At 43.3% G+C, this 21,407-nt stretch overlaps 3 protein-coding genes across 3 annotated transcripts in view; 2 read left to right on the top strand and 1 right to left on the bottom strand.

The window, feature by feature from the left end:
• The window catches only part of ccnb1ip1 (cyclin B1 interacting protein 1), a 20,635-nt gene extending 4,199 nt beyond the window's left edge, over positions 1–16,436 (bottom strand). The window contains exon 1 of the mRNA XM_010792736.1: positions 16,414–16,436. The gene's annotated coding sequence lies outside the window, so the exon portion shown is untranslated. The remainder of the gene's footprint in view (positions 1–16,413) is intronic.
• si:ch211-212k18.5 (sal-like protein 2) lies at positions 524–7,174 on the top strand. Its single transcript, XM_010792911.1, has 3 exons — positions 524–891; positions 2,586–5,890; positions 6,028–7,174. The coding sequence occupies exons 1-3, from the start codon at positions 816–818 to the stop codon at positions 6,241–6,243; spliced, it is 3,597 nt and encodes a 1,198-aa protein (XP_010791213.1). The 5' UTR covers positions 524–815; the 3' UTR covers positions 6,244–7,174.
• Positions 11,157–21,381, top strand: slc7a7 (solute carrier family 7 member 7). Its single transcript, XM_010793019.1, has 11 exons — positions 11,157–11,316; positions 11,989–12,035; positions 13,086–13,709; positions 16,419–16,544; positions 16,654–16,798; positions 17,789–17,912; positions 18,042–18,145; positions 18,716–18,812; positions 18,915–19,064; positions 19,831–20,014; positions 20,694–21,381. The coding sequence occupies exons 3-11, from the start codon at positions 13,226–13,228 to the stop codon at positions 20,759–20,761; spliced, it is 1,482 nt and encodes a 493-aa protein (XP_010791321.1). The 5' UTR covers positions 11,157–11,316; positions 11,989–12,035; positions 13,086–13,225; the 3' UTR covers positions 20,762–21,381.
• Positions 21,382–21,407: the final 26 nt, after the last annotated feature.

The following is a 21,407-nucleotide window of genomic DNA, read 5'->3' as shown; positions in this document are numbered from 1 at the left end:
TTTATTTTACTATTTATCCACCTTGCTGAAATTATTAAAGTGTCTGCAGTACACCTAAACAGATGTTTCCTGATGGAAATGTCACCTGTTACTTCTTTAGACATGTTATTGCATCTTAATTAGACCAACACTGATTTATTTTCTTCCTGGCATTATTTAAACATTTATCTTATAGTCAAATAGATCATTCTAACGCCAATTTACATTTGTTTTCAAGCCATCCAACGGCTTTGACACCTAATTGTCATGTTTTATTGAAAGTTTATAGCTGCTGCGTGAGTGTGTAAAGAAAAATAAAGCTGGGGAGAATGAGAAAGAGAGAAGCAGGGAGGCTGTGTGTTACACGCCATTGAAATGCAAATATCATTGAAGAACAAGGAGTGGTTCTGTGTGTGTTTGTGAGTGTGTATGGCGTGTGCGTGTGCGTGTGTGTGTGTGTTCTCTGTATGTGCATGCAGCGGGGCAGCAGTGGGAGAGGAGGGGCGCAAATTGGACAAGTTTTTTGGGGGAGAAGAGACTTTAGGAAACAGCCACACACACGCACTCACCGCAGCTTCATATGGCACGGTGCAGACCTGCGGATTTCCAAATACCTATTGCTACTTTTTTTTTTGATTTTTCCAAAAAGCATACGTTCTTTTATCACTTTTAAGTAAGCTTACATTTCCTTTTTTATTCCGGGGCTTTCGGGATGTGCGCAACTCTTGAACTTTAAATGCTTGGATGGTTTCAGGAGCGCTTCCAAGTGCGCAAAAACGTGCCTACTGCCATTCAACAAACTGATGCCCCCCTCTCCCTCTGAGTCGCAGTGAATCATGTCACGCCGGAAGCAGAAGCGACCCCAGCATCTAGTTAACTCGGATCCGGGGGGCCCAAGGCTGCTATCTCACGGTGAGTACACATCTTTACGAGTGTGCATGCGTTTTTGTCTTGAATTTCATGAAAGAGTGCAACAAGCTTGCAAACAAATGGTGCTCAACAATGCATGCGGAATTAACTCAAGTGCTACAACAAAACGGAAAACTTAACCAAAGCAAAAGTTTGTGTTTCGACGCACATAAATTGTGTGCGCTGTTTGGGCTACTGGGCGCTTTTGTCGTTGATCGACGTGATTTTCACACGTTCATTTATGCATGGACACATTCCAACAAACGCACCTGATTGAAAAAAACAAAAAGTTGAAGATCTAAGTTTGTCAACTAAAGAAACCCCTCCTGTTCAGCAGTTCACTGTAATGGGCCCCACTAAATGGGGGCCTTAGGCACACAATAAACGTGTCCCTGTGAAATGAATAGAGTAGGATTAACTAACATACATCTGTGGCCATTTTCATTTGCTGTTGGACCTCTAGGAAACCAACAGGCTGCTCAGCGCTGACTGCTGGAGGTCTTTGATTAGTATAGAGCACCCTCTTATTTGTTAACAATAAAGTGCTTGGGTGGGGGGAAGGGAAGCCAGTGTTTTTGGTAAAGATTAATCTTCCACCCATCTATTCTCTTCGTCCATGCCTTTCTCTCTTATGCACCCCTCTTCCCACATTTTCCACCTTCTCAATACTTCCCTCCCCTTTCTTTATCCCTCTTTCTCGCCCCCCAACCCTATTGACTGTATACTCCTACACAGTTGGGGGGGGGGGCTCAGATGGATGAGAAAAAAATAGATTCAGGGGTGAAAGAGAGATTGCTTTCGCACTTGTTCTGTTTTACAATGGGTAATATCTTCCACTGCATGCACTTTAGACTCTCTGCAGGTAAACTTCCTCCAAAGAAAGTTTATCTGGTAGTTATTTTTGTGTCCCGCAGGTTGAGGTTTGTTTAGAAGTCACAGAGAAGGAATTTCACTTAGGTACAGTCTTTCATTCCATCACTATATCACTCCAGGAGGGAATAGTTAGTTTGTCTCTCCATTGTTGTTACCCTCCCCCTTCTTTTTCTTTTACTCTTTCTCACTCTGTGCTCAAGATTCTGAAAGAATTTGACCCCCGAGCAGCACAGGTCAGATTAGTTGACCAATCAGAGTGTCTGGACAGTGCCCAGAACCCTTAGCTTGGCCTGACCCTTGACCTCGACTGTGACGTAAGGGGGGAAGGGTGAATAGGGAGATGAAAGACGTAACTGCTGTAGGGAGGGGGTGGGTTAAGAGGGGTTATGGGTTGTCTTGGTGATGCCCATTGTCCTGTAAAATGTGTTGCCATAGCAGCAAGGTGGTCTGTAAGCTTTTTTGTGTGTGCAAGATGTTTGAGGAGTTTTGCTCCGGAGAGCACAGATTGAGACAAGACATTACAAAGACTCATAGACTTCAGAGTTTCTTCCACTTGTTTATTTGCTTGTTCAAGGCCATTTCCTAGCAGGCATTTCTTTTGAAGTCGTAACCTGATCTTTTGGTATGCACACACATTTGAAAACTAAACTTGTAAACATTATGTAGAATCAATTAAATAAACAGACTGTAACTGGACCAGGACGATTTAATTAATTGACATACCTTAATATTTGGTCTGATATTGGAGACGCACTAATGCCTTTAAAGAAACAAACAAAATGGAATTAAAAGTTTAAAATATATATTTTTCTGTCAATCCTCAGATGATCACCTGGGCATGAAGTCACCATCAACATCTCTTGGCTCAGAAGGTACCTCATCAGGGTCCTCCTCCTCATCCCCCACCTCTCACCAGGACTGCCAGCCGCCTTTGGCCCCTCGCCCATCCCCTGGTGGGCTCCACGCGCCCTCGTTGCCCAGCGAGAGCTCGCCTCCTCCCCACTGGCCCAGCCACATCGCCCCCTTCACCACCTCCCTCCCCAACACCCACTCTTCCCTCTCCCCAGACTTCCCGCACCCCTCGCTATCATCCCAGACTCACTCACCTCCTCCCCTGGGTCAAACCTCAGGTTCCCACAGCCTTCTTCACCAAGGAAACCCTCACTCCACCATGGCCTCCCCAACAATGGGCAGCTCGGCCACCACCACTACCTCTTCCTCCTCTTCCTCATCCTCTTCTTCTCAGTATGTGCTGCCTCGCCGCGACAGCTCCAGTCCAGGTCATCATCACCATCATCAGGCATCCACCTCTCCCGGGCAGCAGGGACAGATCCAGGTGTCACCCACCTTGGCGATACTCCTGGAAGAGCTGAGGGTTTTACAGCAGCGGCAAATCCACCAGATGCAGATAACAGAGGAGATCTGTAGGCACGTTCTGAGGCTGGGAGGGGCTGTCTTTGGCCATGATAATAACCAACAGGTTGGTGGTGCAGACAGCAACCATAAGTCCCTAGGACCTGCATCTTTATCCCCAACGCACCCCTCCACTGCCACGCCAGTAACCACAACCTCATCGCTTTTGACTGGCCTTCCATCTTCCCTCTTCCCACAGCCACCCGTCTCCAAAGCAGGTGCTACACATGTCAATGGCAGCAGAGCTCTATCCTCCTCTACCTCATCTATGTCATCCTCCATGAGCCCCTCCGTTGCCTCACTACACCCTATGTCCTTGTCACTGGGCCTACCACCGCGCTACCTCCACGAGAAGTCATCCAACACCTCCTCGTTTGGCCATAGCAATGGTCTCAGTTTCCCCACCCCTCCCCTTCCTACCGCCAGTCATTCCCAGGATCTCCAGCCCAGCTCCTCCCTTGGCTCTTCCTCCTTAGCAGGACGCCCTCACCATGCGTGCCGTTTTTGTGGGAAGGTGTTGAGCAGCGACTCCTCACTCCAGATCCATCTGAGGTCTCACACAGGCGAAAGGCCCTACCAGTGCCCGGTGTGCTTGAGCCGTTTCACAACCAGAGGGAACCTGAAAGCCCATTTCCTGCGCCACAGAGAGCAGAACCCAGAGCTGTCTCTTTCTCTGCTGCCCCCGGCACTGTGCGAGCCAACACCCCCCGCTCCCAGCCCAATCCAGAGAAGGAGGAAACGGCGTGCCGATGACGACGAGCATTTCAACGCTGTGAAAGGAAGCATTCCCGGGATGACGGAGAACATGGCCCTGGGGTTCCTGTCTGGTGCGTCCTCTCGGCCATCGCCTTCCTCTTTACCTCTGCCCCCGTCAGTGGACATGGCGTTGCTGTCCACAGCCCATTCACTGCTTCAGCTGAACAGAGCCTCGGCTGCAGCTGCTGCCAGCGTGTCCGGCACTGGTCTGCCTCCTTCCTCTACATCCTCGTCTTCCTCCTCCGCCATGGGCAGCCAGTTCAAAGGAGTAAAGCAGCAGCGATTTGATGAAAACACACCTCCTCACTCTGCCCTCCATACTGCTTCCCCATACTCCCAACTGGCCCACCTTCCTAAGATTCTCTTCCCTGACGGCACCTCCTCTCACCACCTTGCACTTCTACGACCCCCAGGCCACTCATCTGCCGCCCACCTCACTTCTCCCCATCAGCTACCCTTCCCCTTTCCACCTTTCCCCAAACCATCAACCTCCTCTTCATCTTCTACCTCCACCTCTACCCTGACCTCAGACACCTCCAAGTTGCAACGGTTGGTGCAGAAGCTTGAAAAGCAGCCACAGCGAGGTGCCTCTTCTTCCTCACTATCAGCTGCTGATGCTCATGGGGACACATACGGCCATGACCTTTCCACCACCTCCAGTGCCTATCGCAGGGAAATGTTGGCTGCTCTCGGCCTGAGCCCAAGTGCTACTGGACTTATGACCAGCCAGGGAGTCTTAGGTTCTGGCACTACAACTACGATGAATACTCACTCTCTGCCCACCGCTCAGGCCGCTAATCAGTGTGCTGTTTGCCTGCGTGTCCTCAGCTGCCCCAGGGCTCTGCGCTTGCATCAGGCCACACATCTGGGAGAGCGCCCCTTCCCTTGTAAGCAGTGCGGTCGTTCCTTCTCCACAAAGGGCAGCCTTAGAGCCCACCTTGCCACGCACCGCGCAAGACCGGCCAACTCCCGTGCCTTGAACTCCTGCCCATTGTGCCCACGCAAGTTCACCAATGCCTTGGTACTTCAGCACCATATCCGCTTGCACCTGGGTGGACAAATACCACCTGATGAAGACATGCCTCCCGAAGACGGAGAAACAGCTGCTGTTTTCGGTGAGCGGGAGAATGGCTCCCCATCTAAAGCCCCACAACTCCTTCCTCTGGCCCTGACAACAAGCTCCAAGCCAACAATTGATGCTCTCACCTCAGGGTCGACTTTTAAGAAATCCACAGCTGCTGACGCCACATCTGTGAAGAAGGAAGAATTGGAGAGCTCCGCATCAAGTGTTAGCCCACCCGTGACCCGTAATCCCCCCTCAGTGGGAGCAGAGGACCCCCTGCGTCTGGGAGACAACGCCCCAGCTGATGGTAGCCCAATCAACGGCTCCATGCACTCTGAAGAGGAGACCCAGGCTGACCTGGTCAGCACCAGCCCTTTCAAAGCACCCTTAGCTAGCTCTCATTCAGCTGTAATGAATGGAGACGCAGAGGCAGATGACACCCCTTTATCTCTGTGCGTTTCAAAGCCTGGAGCAAACAATAATACGCTGCAATCCATGGTTAATAACGATGAAGCTTGCTCCACGGACAAACCCACTACAAGTCCTGATTCCAATCCCAAAACCCCAGCTGCAAATCCCTCACCTGCACTCACCCCACCTGCCAGCCCCAAAGCTATCCCTGAGGCTGAAGAGGCCTGTGGCAATGACCCACAGGAGGCTCAAGAGAGTGATCCTTCCCAAAGCAAAGGCAAGAGTGAGACCACGACAACAAAAGAGCCTTTGCCTGCGCTGGACTCAGAGTCGGAGAAGGATGCTCCAATGGAGGAGAGTAACGACGGGCACGAAAAGCCTTCAGAGGACCAAGAGCCCTCCGTCCCAGCCCAGCTTCCTCGCTCTGACAAACCCTACAGCTGCTCCCAGTGCGGGAAGGCCTACGCCAGTCGCAGTGGACTTAAGGTACGGGTCGACTAACTTAGATCAAAAGATAATGATTTTGAGTTTGTAAAAGAATTAAGGGGTAATGCTTTTTTTGTCAGGTTAAGATTTCCTCCATTGTGGCTAAATAACTCATATGTTATGTCTTCCATCAACAGGGTCATATGAAAACTCATCCTGGAGCATCAACCCCCGTCAAGGCTCAAACCAATGACACTGACATTGCGGAGGATTGCAGCTCAAATTCAGCCAATAAGAGCCCGGAAGAGCAAGAAGAAAATCAGGGATTGGCTAAATCACCTGAGAAGGAGGACAGCACAGATACTAAAGCGATCGGTGTTGTTCCGGTCGAGCCTATGGACACTACTGTGTAGAGTTAGAATCACTGAGCGGCTGCAGTCAGTCTTTAAAAGGGTCCTGACAAAGGAATGTATTTTTTTTTTTAATAGGACGACCTTTGTTTTTGTAGACATTCTAATTCATGTTTACCTTTTGTAATAGGCAGATAGATGAAGTTGTAGTTTTGCAAGACATTTGTGAATGTAGTATTTTAGCTATGTTATTTTTGTATTTCAAAGACCACAGTGAGGCCTTATCTTACACACTTCACAGAATTGTCACAATGAGAATTATTTGTTTGCGCTTTCGTTTCGACACCTTTTTCGGCACATACTGTATAAGCTGATTTGAAGAAGAGGGACGATCCAGCATTTTACAAGATGAACTCCATACCAAAATAGGCCAGTTTAGTAATGGCCAATGTCTGTAAATATGAGCGGCGGTTACATTTGATACCTTTTTATCTGACTTGTTTCTTAATGCCATGCTGCTAGAAGCATGTTTCTGATGTGCTGAGTTGCACTGAGAGTTGCACTGTGTCCTGTGCTTCCGAGACATCTTCTTAAACACATTAGCAATGATGATAACCATGATGATAATAATAATAATAATGGTGTGTTAGATGATTTTGTGGGAAGTCCTTGTACTTATTGCTGTAAAAGTTGCTAGCAGCTTATTCAAACTGATGATTGTAAATGCTTTTTTGTTGTCGGTACCACCTCCCGGGTCAAACCGACAACTAGGATGAGCCCTGTCTGTTATAATTCCCCTCCCTTTATCTTTCTCCCCCTCCATTCCCCCTGCTCCCCTCTCTCTCAAAGCACTTGAGAGTTTTCTGCGCCTGCAGAAATTGTACTGCATTCCTGTTTCACCCAGTTTAGTATTCCTTGTAAACCCCTTTTTTGTAGCAATGACAAACTATGTTCCCATGACTCCCATGTGATGTATAAAAGATAAATAAAACAATGGCGATGTGAAGAGGAGACCGGTTTGTTGCTCGTCTGTGGTTTTCTGTATATCTTTTTGTTCTGGGTTCAGTTTAAGCCCGTCTTTGTGAATTCATTTATCTGTTTAAGTATTCTGTTTGCATGACTCTTATTCTGTGTGCTGTTGGTCAGTTTTCGCTTGTTTGTTCCAGCTCTCGGTGTGTCTGGAATCGGGGGGGTTCTTTGTCTGGGCTAGCTGTCTCCTAATTCTGCCTTTTTTGTCCTCAATGTCTTTTAATATGTTGCAGTTCCCCACTAGTGAGTGTGTGTGTGTGTGTGTGTGTGTGTGTGTGTGTGTGTGTGTGTGTGTGTGTGTGTGTGTGTGTGTGAAAAGGATAATCAGAGCCTGTATGAGTGTGATTGAGGGTGCAGCTGTAGAGGCCGCCACCTCCCTCCCTCCCTCCCTCCCCTCTCTGTGTCATACGCTCTTTTATACGCACCCTCTTTCATTTTCTCTTTCATTTCTCTCCCTCACTCTTTCTGCTCACCCCTGTACTCCCCCCCTCCTCCCACCCCATGTAATGAGCTGACACACAGGAAGCTCTAATCCTCACACAATGCCACCCCTCTTCCCCCCAGAGTGACTGGGAGCGGGACAGGGGGCAACAGGGACCAACCTGGCCCAGCTGTCCCCAAAATGGCTGCCTTTAATCCCTCCCGTTTTTGAGCCTACACGGGGCTCCTGAATCCATGACAACCCGTAACCAAGGAGAAGAATGCTCAGGGGCAGAGAGCGGGACAAAAGGAGTGAAAAGAGCCATGTGTGAGAAGTTTGTCCACATGCTTTCGTGGGCGACAAGGGACGTGTCTCAATCAAAAAAAGAAAGAAAGAAAAAGAAAAATGTTGAATAGTTTTCAGTTTAAGAAAAGGAGCAGAGAGATGGAGGTGAAGACAGAAGTCAACAGGTGTGATGGGGAGGGTCGGTCACATGTAACACATTATCAAACAGCTTTAATCAACATCAACCATCGCTTTTAGAAGTCCTTGATTCTATATATGCAGACATTTAAACTACAATTAAAGGAGAATCCTCATCTTTTTGGGACAAAAAGTTATTTTCTTTTAAGTTGATTTAATATCTTGTTGATCAGAAGTCGTATTTTAAAATTAGTTGTGTTCCTGTTAAACAAGTTTATTAAGTTATATGATCCTAATATCTTTTTAACTTAACATTTAAACTCACTTGATAAAATTAAGTGGAACCTGTTGACAAAATACACTTAATTGAAGTCATTGTTTTGTGAGTGTGTGAGAAGTTTGTCCACATGCTTTCAAAAAAGTAGTCTGAATAGTTTTCAGTTTAAGAAAAGGATCAGAGAGATGGAGGTGAAGACAGAAGTCAACAGGTGTGATGGAGACGGTCGATCACACGTAACACGTTATCACTTATCAAAAAAGCTGTAATCAACATCAATCGTCAGAAAAACGTTTGTTGATGTAATGTGCATATTTAACCTTCAATTAAAGAAGAGTCAACATCCATCTGGAAGACAAACAGTTCTTTGTTCCCACATTGGCCGTTGATTAGCGTGGTTTTGGTCATTAAAGCTGCCTTTCAACTGAAATGTGACAGAATCACGCAGTTCATGTTTTTAATTATATGCTTATTAAAACGTTTTTGTCACCCTATTTATAAAGAACGACAAACAAAACAATCTTATGTTAAATACACTTTCTGAAAAACCCTAATGGAAAGCACTTATCTTAAGGCTCCCAACACTATAATACATATTCCCATGTTTGTCTATCAGTGGAGTTAGCTGTATTAACAATATAATAAATGCTAATACAGTAACACTTCACAGGTAAGTTATCCAATCCATTTTATTTCTTAAGCACATTTAAAAACAACAGCCTTTAACAAAGTGCTGTACATCAATAACAGTATAAAAACATAGCATAAATACATAAAAAACAGACAGGACATGAAACAAATGTAAAACACGAGACAATGAAACCAGATCAGAAGCCACAGACTGAACAACTCTCCTACAAAAAACAATACAAAACACGAGTAAGATAAAAACCCAAATGTAAAAGCACAAGTGTCACCTGACCTGCAAGGGAAAAGAAGTGGGGTTTTAAAGGAGATTTAAAAACAGGCAGAGTTGGAGCAAGCCTAACCTGGAGGGGCAATTTGTTCCATAACGTTGGAGCTGCAACAGCAAAGTTAATTCATTAAGCACTTTTCTTATAGCTAGATAATGTCTTATAAACCATTGATTAAATGTACTGCTTATAAAAGAGTCAGGAGACTTTTTGTTTGTTTGTTATTTTACACTTCAAGAATAGTTCAAACTTTCATTAATGTCCCGAATGTACACACCACTACAATAAAAACCGAGAATAGATCATAATTCCTTTATGTAACTTCTACACTCTCTTGTTACGAGTTTTTAAAGGTCAGACAACTATTTGCTTTATAGTTTCTCTTTTGTTAACTGGACTTATAACTTCACACTGTAAATGTTATATTGATATTTAATTTAATATGCCATTCTTGCACACTAAATGTAAATAATATCCTACTTTTATATTGATTTAGCTGTAATTTACCCCTTCAATAGTGTTTTATATTTTCACTCTTTTAGTTCCGTCTTATCTTTTATTTTGAGATGTTTATATTGTATAATTGTTATGTTTCTACTCTTTTGTATTTCTTATTATGTGTAATACTCTGTTTTATATTGCTGTTGCAACGAAAGGGGCGGTGGTGGCAAAGTCCATAGGGACTTGGCTTGGCAACTGGAAGGTCACCAGTTCAAGTCCCGGAAAGACCAAGTGCTACCGAGGTGTCCCAGAGCAAGGCACCGTTCACTGCTCCCCGGGCGCCGTGCATAATAATAATAATAATATTAATAATAATACATTACATTTATAAAGCGCTTTTCCTGGTGCTCAAAGCGCTTAATGGCAGCCAACTGCTCCTAACACTAGGATGGGTCAAATGCAGAGAAACCATTTTGTTAAATAGTACCTGTACTACGTAATGACAATAAGTTGAATCTTCAATCTTCAAAAAACAATCCCAATTTGTGAGTACTAAAGTATTTTGAATCTTATAAAGTCATATCTGAGACAGTGATTCCATGTTCTTCAAAATATTATAAATCCACAAGAGGGAGCTATTGTCTGAACGATTCATCAAACAAGTGGAACTGTTGACAGTCCATGTGCAATGATGGTATTTTCTTTGTTTGATTTGAGGTCATTCACACTCGGATTTTCTTAAGTAGGCCTACAAATAGAACTATCATACATACTGATAAGTTAAAAAGTGTAACCTGCATCCACATTTTTTTTCAAATTAACACAATCATAACCAATAAAATATACTTTAAGTACCAAAAGTAAGTCATTGTGCAGATTAGCAACTTACAAAATAAGTGAATTCTTTTTTCTTCTTCTTATATCTTTAATAACATCATATTTTCTATGATGATAATATTTTGTATTAATAATCTGAATCTTTAAAGACTGTTGTAAATATCTAAATAAATGTACACAGTGCCATGTCTTGTCTTAATGTAACATAAAAACGTAATTACTGGAATAAAAGTGCCTCAAATGTGAAATTAAGTACAGTGCTTGAGTAAATGTATTACTTTCCACGTTAACTGCCTACTATGAGACATATAAAAACAATGTTGATTGCTTTAGAAATTATGAGTTTACAACATTGTATTGTTATTATATAACCATTATATAACGCTCTGCATTGCCTCACAGTGATTCCCTCCCTGTAACATCCACCGACCAGTTCCTCCACACTTGATAACACGTGTTTGATGTGCGAGATAATTTAATTAAAACCCCATCATTCTGTAACAACTCACTCAGGAGACACAATGCGAGGCCATTACTCCCCCCCCCTTGTTCCCTCCCCTCGGATGACTCGTTTCCTCGATAGTAGAAGTACTTAAAAGGCACAAGTTCACGAGCTGAGGAGCGCAGAGGAACAGTCAGGAGTCAGGAAACAGCTGTGCAAAGACGCAAAGCAACACAACTGTAATAGAGAGGAAGAACCATGAGAGGGAAACCCGGGGAGAAGAGGTGAAAGAAATAAGAACTCATTTGGGATCAAGAGGAAACACTGGGAGATAAAAACGTTTCTGGAGAAGGTAAGTCTCCCCAAAGACTGCTGCTTTTACCATCTCACTCTTGCTGATAATTCATGCTCACTAAGGCACAGGTTTACAACGCCAGCCTGTGTATCATTTATGAACATGTCATGTCAGTGCACGTGTGCCTTGATGCCTTTATCACTGAAATAAGTGGTCCTTGAAATCCAATAAGGCACAATTAGTTCTACATGTAAATCATTTATTTATTCTTGCCCCATTATTTTTATATTTGTGATTTAAAAAAAAACGTTTTAAGTCTTATCATATTTCCATTGCAAACTAGCTGTAGCTTTTGTGCATATGGCAATACTTTGAATTTTGAGGTTGGCTTATTGTAGAATCATATAATTATTATTTAAAAAATGATGAAACAAATCAAAATAACTTTATTTACTGTTCCAAGTTAGACATCCTGTAAGAAGATGATTCCTCCATGACATCCTTAAGATAACAAACGGTGCGTTTCAGTGCCTGAAAGAAGGGGCTGAAATATTTCCCTCCACACTTGAGTTGAGAGGATTTTCTGTATCCAGGATGTAAACTTGAGTAACTCCTGAAGGACTACACTTATCAGCGGCTTTTGGACCTTGCACTGCAAGAGCCTCGTCTCTGTGGCACGCGTTTGATCACATGCAGGACGACACAATCTACTGTCCTTCTCCTTCACAGTCACTGCTTGGTGAGCCCACGTGCTGCTGATCTGCTGCTGCCTCAAGGTAACCCTTACCTTCACAACATGTCATTGTCTTTAATCCAAATGTTCTTGGTTAAACTGGCAGTAAATCTAACAAAATCTTTTTTAATCTACCTCACTTTCTATTGAGGTATTTCTGTGTTGAATTTTCCTACAGTCTTAGTCTTTGTTCTTGGTTGTTTGATCAGTCTCTATCTGGCTCTGCTCATCAACAAACTATCTTAACTAGAAATACACTTTTGGGTGATTTAAAGGTGGAATATCACCTTGGGTTTAAACATTTTAGAAGGTAAGAAAATGTATAGATAGTCTTTAAACAGTTACATCCAAAACGTTCAAATAAATACAGGTGTGTTGGGACATTACTTCCCCCATAAATCACCTAAAACAATCTTGTCTTCTTAAATGAAACACATTTTGATTCAGCATATTGCCAATTTGTTTTAAAAACCTTACCGCTATCTTGGCCTTGAAGCAGCCCGTCTTACTCCATTAACTTAGTGATTGTGGGTTTATTATCTCAGAGGGACATGAACCGTCTCATCATCAAACCCCATACATGCTGAGGATGATGAACTTTGGAAAACATGTGACCAGTTCTGCTGACACTCTCTAACTCTGCATGTGTGTGTGTGTGTGTGTGTGTGTGTGTGTGTGTGTGTGTGTGTGTGTGTGTGTGTGTGTGTAGACAGCTCTGAGTCAAAATTGTTTTGTGTGTGTGTGTTGGTAATTCTTCCTCAGCTTGTATGGTTACTAATGAAGAGCCAGTGTTTTCAGGCATGTGGTGTGTTTGCTTCTCTCCTCTGTCAATACACTCAACCTTAAAAGGCCATTTGCTGTGCGGCCTAATGGCTCTCCAATCCACCAAACTGCCCCTAAATCCACCAGTGTCCTCACTAATGTAGGATTTTGTTTTACATGTTTGTTCTCACATTAGCGCTTTGGGCATGTAAATATGTTTTTGTTTGATTTGGACAGGATTAAAACAACACAAGTATTTGCTTTATGTGTGTCCTGAAAATCAATCTCTATGGTGACAGCATCGCTGATATGACGTGTGTGTCCTCCACAGATGGAAGGAGATGACGATAGATAACCGCGGGGAACGTTGACCAGTCTTCAGTCACACATCAATGAGAAAAACTCTCCAATTGTGACTGAAATATTCCCATTTCTAACTTATATATTTAAAAACCACCAAAAACACGAACAATGGCGTCCTACAGCCCCGCCCCAACGGAAGAGGAGAGCAATGGCAGCCCCCCGTCTGCAAAGAAAGGGGAGTCCATGAAGCTGAAGAAGGAGATCTCCCTCCTGAACGGGGTCTGCCTGATCGTGGGGAACATGATCGGCTCCGGGATCTTCGTCTCACCCAAGGGCGTCCTCATCCACAGCGCCTCCTACGGCCTCTCCCTGGTGGTGTGGACCGTCGGGGGGATCTTCTCCGTGTTCGGCGCCCTGTGCTACGCCGAGCTGGGGACCACCATCACCAAATCCGGGGCCTCCTACGCCTATATCCTGGAGGCCTTTGGGGGTTTCATGGCCTTCATCCGCCTGTGGACGTCGCTGCTGATCATAGAGCCCACCAGCCAGGCCGTCATAGCCATCACGTTCTCCAACTACATGGTGCAGCCCATCTTCCCCACCTGTATCGCTCCGTACCTGGCCAACAGGATGCTGGCTGCTGGTTGCATATGTAAGTACACATTTAGAGTGTGTGTGATAGTGAGAGAATGGAAAAGAAAGTCACCTATAATGGAAAATCCACTTTTTCATGTATTTTCTACATCAACATGTGTTGTCCCTTCTGTATAAAGAGATTCTGGACGTTTCAGGAACAAAGACCCCCTCTCTTTCTGTCCTGATCCATTTATATAAAAAACCTGTCTGAAAATGAGCTGAACAGATTTTGACAACTTGATGTCATAACGTTTTTTTGGGTTGTGCAACCATTAGCCAATCAACAGGGGATTATGGGGTGTTACAATGGGTGACCCGTTTGGTATTTGGAGCCTAACACTTCAGAGACATGTTCTGTATATATCCGAGACCTGTGATATATTGTTGAACATTTGTATAATAGGGGACCTTTAAGAAAATGCCACAGTTTTGTAGACTAGAGAAGTGAAAAGTAAGCGTCAGCACGTCAGCAGCAGAAAGGCTAACTGACAAAGGAAAGAGGAACTGAGCACCTCCTAAAAACATATCCACCAAGTAGGAGGAGAAAAGGAAAAAGCCATTTTACTCAATCTCAGATTACGAAATCCATGTCTAACACGTGAGGAGTCACAACTCTTTATTGGTATGGGAACAGCAAGACTGTCCTTTAAAGTACATCTTTGTGAAAGGATGTGCCGAGCTAACTTGGACACATTGACCCTGTGAAAGAGCAGAGCTGACAAATCAATCAAACTAACAAGAAATTCACAACGCTTCTCACCACGGCAACCAAGCTCCATTTAAGAGGCGACGAAATACCAACGCTCAAGCAACCACACAAGAAGCCAGAGTTATAGCTTACAGACAAGCCCTGATCAAGATAAAAAATAAACATATTGTGCTAGTTTGCAATAAATATTACTCATGCGTCCACCCCACTCATTCATGCATGAAGACACACTTAAATACAGGAAGATACACTCTTGTGCCATGCTCCGATAAGCAGTTCCAGGAGGAGAGGCTGATAGCTGTGAGGTAAAGTCCTGCAGGGAGACTCTGACCTGAGAGGCTAACGGCTACTGCCAGCTCAGCACAGGAGAGAGGCTTCCTGTCAGATACAATACTGTAAACTGGAAATATAATTCTATCCTTTATTAGTTGCTTTTGGTCAAAGTTAATTGTAAATGGAATTTCTTTCTTAGCTCTAGGCAGAACGTCTCATAAAAATGTAATTGAGCAGAAGTTGGTCAAATTGTATGGAAGCCAATTCATGCCAGGAAAAACTCAAAATAAGGTGAAATGTTATGCATGAAAATATCTTTTTAAATCCAAATAAATGTAAGCTTCTAGAGAGTCAAAGTCAAACATAACTAGTAGCAAGTGTTGATGTGCGCAATATTTTAATTAAACCCCCATCATGTTATCTCACTCTCTGCAAGGCTTTATAATTATTAAGTCAAAATCTTGATTTACTATCTCATAATTCAAACTAAGGTCAAACATTTGAAATCCTTTTCTTAAAGTCTGAATTTCTTTCATAATCATAACTTATAAAGCACACTTCTTTTTTTCATAATCAGGATTGAATACTTTTTAAATGGTTAATCATGATGTTTACTTAATATCACATACTTTTGACTCGTATACGTAATTTTCTTTTTCCCAATGGTTATTTACTTAGTACTACATTTTAATATTTTTTTCAATGTTTGTTTTTGTGGAAATGGGCTTTCCGAAACGACCCTCTTTCTCCACTTTTCAAACCACATGACAGAAATAAATGGCAACTTTGACGAAAACTACTTTTTTGGTATATCAGCAGTAAGAAAACACCTTATTCACTCGCTGAATGTACATTATACTCTCTTCTCTCTACATCTGGACCGTATTTGACCTTCCTTACCCGATCTCACACCTCCCACCCTCCTAACCTTTCACAGTCAACACACCACGCCCCTACTTCTGTGTGGCAAAGTCTCCCTCTCGCTCTGGGCTTTATTGTATTTGACCGGACCTCCTGCTGGGAAGGGGCTCGTTATGATCCTCTACCTGTCAAAGTGAAGATGATAGTGTTATGATTCGTCCCCTCACTGCGGATGAAGGTGGTCAACACCAAAGAGCGGGGGGGGGGGTGTAATCCTAAGATCTTGAGCGATAAGTGAGTGGAAGCGCTCTGACATGGTGAACTTGTAGATACAATGTGTCCACTCAGCTGGACAATTTGTGCCACGTTTCTGAACTTGAAGGTATAACGTGCTGATAAGAGTCCTGACAGAGATAAGCCACAGGAAGAAGCACGAAAACATGTTTCCAAAGAAGTTGCAATAAGGAAAGAAGTAGCAGTTTTCCCTATCAGTCATTGAGTTAATAATGTTCAAAAATCTCCAGCCTCCAGCAGAAAAATACAAGATTTAGTGACCGACTTCCAGCTGTACCTGTGTGTGTGTGTGTGTGTGTGTGTGTGTGTGTGTGTGTGTGTGTGTGTGTGTGTGTGTGTGTGTGTGTGTTTCTGGGTGTGTAAGAGGTTGCATGTGCTGCACTCAGCTGTTTCCTCGTCTGAAAAACAACAGGCCAGTATGCTTGAGTCAGCAGCAGCGTTTCCTTAAATCACACACGGAAACATGCCGGCACACACTCAGTTTACAGAGCAAATGTCACCCACTCGGAATATTAAATGATTAGTTTCTGTGTGTTTTTTATTTATCCATATTCATGCATGTATTTTGGTTTCTTTCACTTACCTCAGGTTTGCTGACCTTTGTGAACTGTGCCTATGTAAAGTGGGGCACCAGGGTCCAGGACTTCTTCACCTACGCCAAGGTCATCGCCCTCATCGCAGTCATCATCGCCGGCCTGACGAGGATCGGACAAGGTCAATAACTCATCTCGCACCCACCAATATAATACCAAATGCTACATAATAACTATAGACTTACACAGGTGATTATTTCTGCTTCAAATGAAATGATTGTGTTTCCCAGGTCACACACAGAACTTCGAGGGGCTTTTCGATGACTCGTCTCAGGATGCAGGACACATTGCTCTGGCTCTGTACTCGGCTCTGTTCTCATACTCGGGATGGGACACCCTCAACTTTGTCACAGAGGAGATCAAGAACCCAGAGAGGTGAGGACAGAATAGTAAATACGAAATAAAAGCAATCTTTAGTTTGGATCAAATTAGGCTTGATTCACGCTTTATAGACAGAATATATTGTCAAAATGTAGCTGAAGATACACCAAATTCAGGGAGCATCTTGCAAAGTTAAGTCTTTTTCAGCATGACATTGCTTCTAATTGAACTGTGGATTTTAAAAGTGCATACAAAAAAGTATCTCTTACAGTATGAAGCAATATTCTAATGGCATTTACGTCTGGTGAGCTCTGGAAACTATCCAATTAAGAGAATAATCTGTAAAAAAAAAGGGGAATTACGCCATTTCTGAAAAACTCATCACGGGAATTCCTATGGTATAAGACAGTTAAATATGAGTTAATGTGACAAATCTCTCAAAAACCCAAAGGCAAATGTGCTAGAAATCTAATGTGTGATGTCATCAAGCATAAGGATATGCAGCCGCTCCAGATTTTATACCTGATGTAACAAGTTTCGGTTCAACTCATGTTCACAGATATTGATGTTGTCCTTTATATCAGAATGCTGTACTTCCCCTAGGCATAGCTAAGACAAGTTTTAAAACAACCTTTCTGCAATCTGTGACCACTTACTACAGTTAACTTCACAAGATTATTCCTGTAAAGCCAAAGGAAACGCTTACTTTCCCTGCACAAAGGTTCACAGTTCTGCTCTGATGTTTCAGACAATAGGAAACAATCACATTGAGAGTGTGTGTGTGTGTGTGTGTGTGTGAGTGAGCCCTTTGGTGTGATTCACAGAGCCAGACACTGATCAAATGAAGTAAGACTACACATGTGATTGGATCACAAGCCTCTCCCAGAGTTCCCAGGGAGATTAAGTGACAAACGGCCCCAATTTATCACAATCCCCGTCCTCCCCTCACCCACGGGGTCGATCTGCTCTTGACCCCAAGGTGTCTAAAGCCTCTGTTTCTCATTTGTTTTGCTTCCCTCTGCTGGTTGTCTTGGTGAACTACAGGAATCTTCCACTGGCCATCGCTATATCCATGCCCATCGTCACCGTCATCTACATCCTGACAAACGTGGCTTACTACGCCGTCCTGCCCATGAACGCAATCTTAGCCAGTGATGCTGTGGCTGTGGTAAGTTCATCTCTCTGTATACTTGCTGTACTGATGTAAATCTCCCCTTTGTGGGACTAATAAAGGGACTCATTCTGATTACTCTGAGTCCATCAAGTGCATGAACACCATTCATTCTCTTGTTTCTAGACGTTTGCAGACCAGGTGTTTGGCGTCATGAACTGGACCATTCCCTTGGCGGTGGCTCTTTCCTGCTTCGGAGGACTCAACGCCTCCATCCTCGCTTCCTCCAGGTGAGGGAATTTGTTTTGTTGTAATTTCATCTCCGTGTTATCAGCACCTACTCATTGTGTCCAACAGCGACAGAATGGGTTGTAAACTTAAGCTGAAGATATGCCAAATCTAGAGAGTACCTTCAATATGAAGTCTTTTTTAGTATGATATTGCTGTGGACTTTGAAAGCACATCAAAATGTATATCTTAAAGTATGAAAAGCATAAATTACTTTGAACAGGAGGAATGATTATGCAACCAATGTTTCCATATTCTGAGGGCATCGAAGTCTGACAAGCTCTGGATATTATTCAATGCAAAGGAGCAAAATCTTAAAGGGGAACTAAGCCCCTTTTCAAGACTTGTGCAGGGACTTCCTATTGTATAAAAAAGTCAGTAAATTGGACAAATCTCTCCAAAATCCCCAAGCAAACGTGTGATAAAACAAAATATGTGTGACGTCATCCAGCATAAGGATATGCAGCAGCTCCAGACTCTTTACTTGATGACATCACAAGTGTTAGTCTTCTCTCATTTCTGGTTTTAAGAGTAGCTCGACATCATCGTCCACTTTCTTTGTGTCTCTAAAGGCTGTTCTTCGTGGGCTCCAGAGAGGGCCACCTGCCCGACTACCTGTGCATGATCCACGTCCATCGCTACACCCCCATCCCCGCGCTGCTCTTCAACGTCAGTCAACCCTCATCGATCATTTCCTGTCCATCACATGACATCTGTTTTATTCCCCTGTTGCGTCCATCACAGTCTGACTGACGTTGTTTCTTGTTCCAGGGCGTCATGGCTCTGATATACTTGTGTGTGGAAGATGTCTTCAGGCTGATCAACTACTACAGCTTCAGCTACTGGTTCTTCGTTGGGCTGTCCATTTTGGGGCAACTGTATCTGCGCTGGAAGCAGCCGGACAGGAAGAGGCCGCTAAAGGTAAGAAACAGAACCAGAGATATCACCTGCAGCCTACATTACCCACAATACAACTCAACACACCCATTATTATCATCTTCAAATGTGACAAAAGTGACAGAAGTTTGTTTGCCTCGAATACAGAGAAGTAGAAGTTGCCTCAACTGAAACCTGTGGAAGCTAAATGTGCGCTAGTTTATAAAGCTTTAGTTCATGTCTTCAATGTTGCTGGAAGCAAAGACGTACATCAAATGATGATGTGTAACAGTTATACCACATATTCTGTGCGTGTAACCAGATGTAAACTTGGTTGATTTTCCCGTTTAAAGGAGTAATTCACCGACAAAAGGAACATTTATTTATCAATTACTCACCCTGGCTTAGCTTAAAGTCATGAAGAAAACAATGTACAAAGAATCCAACAGTGGTGAAAAGTCACAATTAATTGAAGTCAATGGTGGCCTAATTTAGCAACAGCAAAACTATATCTAAACATCCGTTAAAAAACTCACACAACACTAAAAGTGTAATCCAAATCTGATATTTCCAGTCGTACGCCCACTACTTCCACAAGTTGTTGGTACTGTCAATAACTGTAAAGGAAAATAAAAAATTGTCTTTTTATAACAACAATCCAAGGGCTAAAAATGTATGGCATTGTATTTTACCTGCACTTGTAAAGCACCTTGTAACTGGTTGTGGGAGATGCTATAGAAGTAATGTTTATCCTACTAATTTCGAATTATATGTTGTAACCCTCAACTCTATTTCCCTCTTCGCCCCTCAGCTCAGTCTCATCTTCCCCATCGTTTTCTGCCTCCTCACCGTCTTCCTGGTGGTGGTGCCGCTCTACAGTGACACCATCAACTCTCTGATCGGCATCGGCATCGCCCTTTCGGGAATTCCCGTTTACTTCCTCTGCATCTACACTCCGGCCACGAAGAGGCCGCTGGCGCTACGGAGACTCATCGGTAAGAAAACTGCAGGATTAACACATTGCTTTCATACATTAAAACCACCATGTCATACTTTAAAACAGCAGGGGTCTTAAGTATCCTCAGGGCCACTGACCAGTTTGATTCCTGTTGGATAATTGGCTCTAATGTCCAAGGAGGGAATTAAAAAGGATTAGGGTGCAAAAATAGATGTTCTTTGGCTGAGGGGTAATGAACATTTACCTGAGGAAGGAGAATCAGAGAAGCAGGGAGAATTGCAGGACAGAATATTGATCTTAACACAAAGAAAAAAATGATAGACCTTCCTTTACCAAAAATGGTGTGAGGGCATGATTTAAAAGAAAATATAACAAATTGTCTGAAACTATAGAAAATATCTGATTATTTATGCCAATTTCACCACAAACAAGACTCACAGTGATGTATCTAACTTGCTAAATGAAAGGGTGTATTTCTGAAAACTGCAGTGCACCCTGGGAAATGTTCCAGCCTAACTGTCTTTTAACCGAGTGCTAGACATGTTCAAGTTGGTTCGCTCTATTTCCTTAACATGATATCATAGCTGCTGCAGACTAGAGTGCTTTAACATTAATGATGTCAACTTAAAAGATGGCGTCAATGCTTACATCTGGATTTGGTGTGATGGTACATGAAGAGATCGTTTAAACCTTCCTCTTGTCTTCATTTCTTTCAGCTAAATTCGGCGTGGTGATCCAGAAGGTGTGCTTCTCTGTTCTGACTGAAATGGACCACGAAGAGTAGACGTTTGGTTATCAACAGCCTGCCGGAGACCCGCGAACGCACAAATGCAGAACCTGAACGCATCGCGGCCAGCCGCCTCAAGGCTTCGATGGACGAAATAAACATTTGGGCTTGAGCTGGACCCAGCTCTCTGACCTGTCAATCATCCTGATGTTGCCCGGGTGACTGATGGCCAGCATTTCACTCCAGCTGACTTCAGAGGGAACATTTGAATGCACTCCTGATTTAATCAACACCTCTTTATACGACAGAACTTGTAGAGAATGATTTAATTGACACGTCAGGACCGGTATTTTGTGTAGTTTTTAAAATTTGACTGGAAGGTCGCAAATTATTATTGTAATAAATGGTGTGCTGCTGCATTGCTGACCGTAGGAACATCCTTGGTGTTATTTTTTATTATAATTTGCACAAAGAAAATCAAGCAGTAACAGAGATTTATGTTCCCACGCTCACTTATGTGGGAGGAAAGGTTAATAATGTTTTATACGGTCAGCTGTGATGTCTAGTGAAGGGCTATTTTTACTAAAATGTACTTTCTTGTGACTTAAACATGGTGTTTAAATGTAAGAGCTTGTGACAGTTGAGCTGCAAGCAAGTATTTATAATAAAATTACTTAACAACAATCGACCAATGTCTTTGATT

This window comes from Notothenia coriiceps, unplaced genomic scaffold, assembly GCF_000735185.1.
Source record: "Notothenia coriiceps isolate Sejong01 unplaced genomic scaffold, NC01 NC01_scaffold00000288, whole genome shotgun sequence".
Lineage (NCBI taxonomy): Eukaryota > Metazoa > Chordata > Actinopteri > Perciformes > Nototheniidae > Notothenia > Notothenia coriiceps.
This window is presented reverse-complemented; position numbering and strand designations above follow the sequence as displayed.

Coding starts and splice junctions, on each gene's coding strand:
- si:ch211-212k18.5 (XM_010792911.1), top strand. CDS start 816: ATGTCACGCCGGAAGCAGAAGCGACCCCAGCATCTAGTTAACTCGGAT. Junction 892..2,585: donor CCCAAGGCTGCTATCTCACG/GTGAGTACACAT, acceptor GTCAATCCTCAG/ATGATCACCTGGGCATGAAG. Junction 5,891..6,027: donor CCAGTCGCAGTGGACTTAAG/GTACGGGTCGAC, acceptor TTCCATCAACAG/GGTCATATGAAAACTCATCC.
- slc7a7 (XM_010793019.1), top strand. CDS start 13,226: ATGGCGTCCTACAGCCCCGCCCCAACGGAAGAGGAGAGCAATGGCAGC. Junction 16,545..16,653: donor CCTGACGAGGATCGGACAAG/GTCAATAACTCA, acceptor TGTGTTTCCCAG/GTCACACACAGAACTTCGAG. Junction 17,913..18,041: donor CCAGTGATGCTGTGGCTGTG/GTAAGTTCATCT, acceptor TCTTGTTTCTAG/ACGTTTGCAGACCAGGTGTT.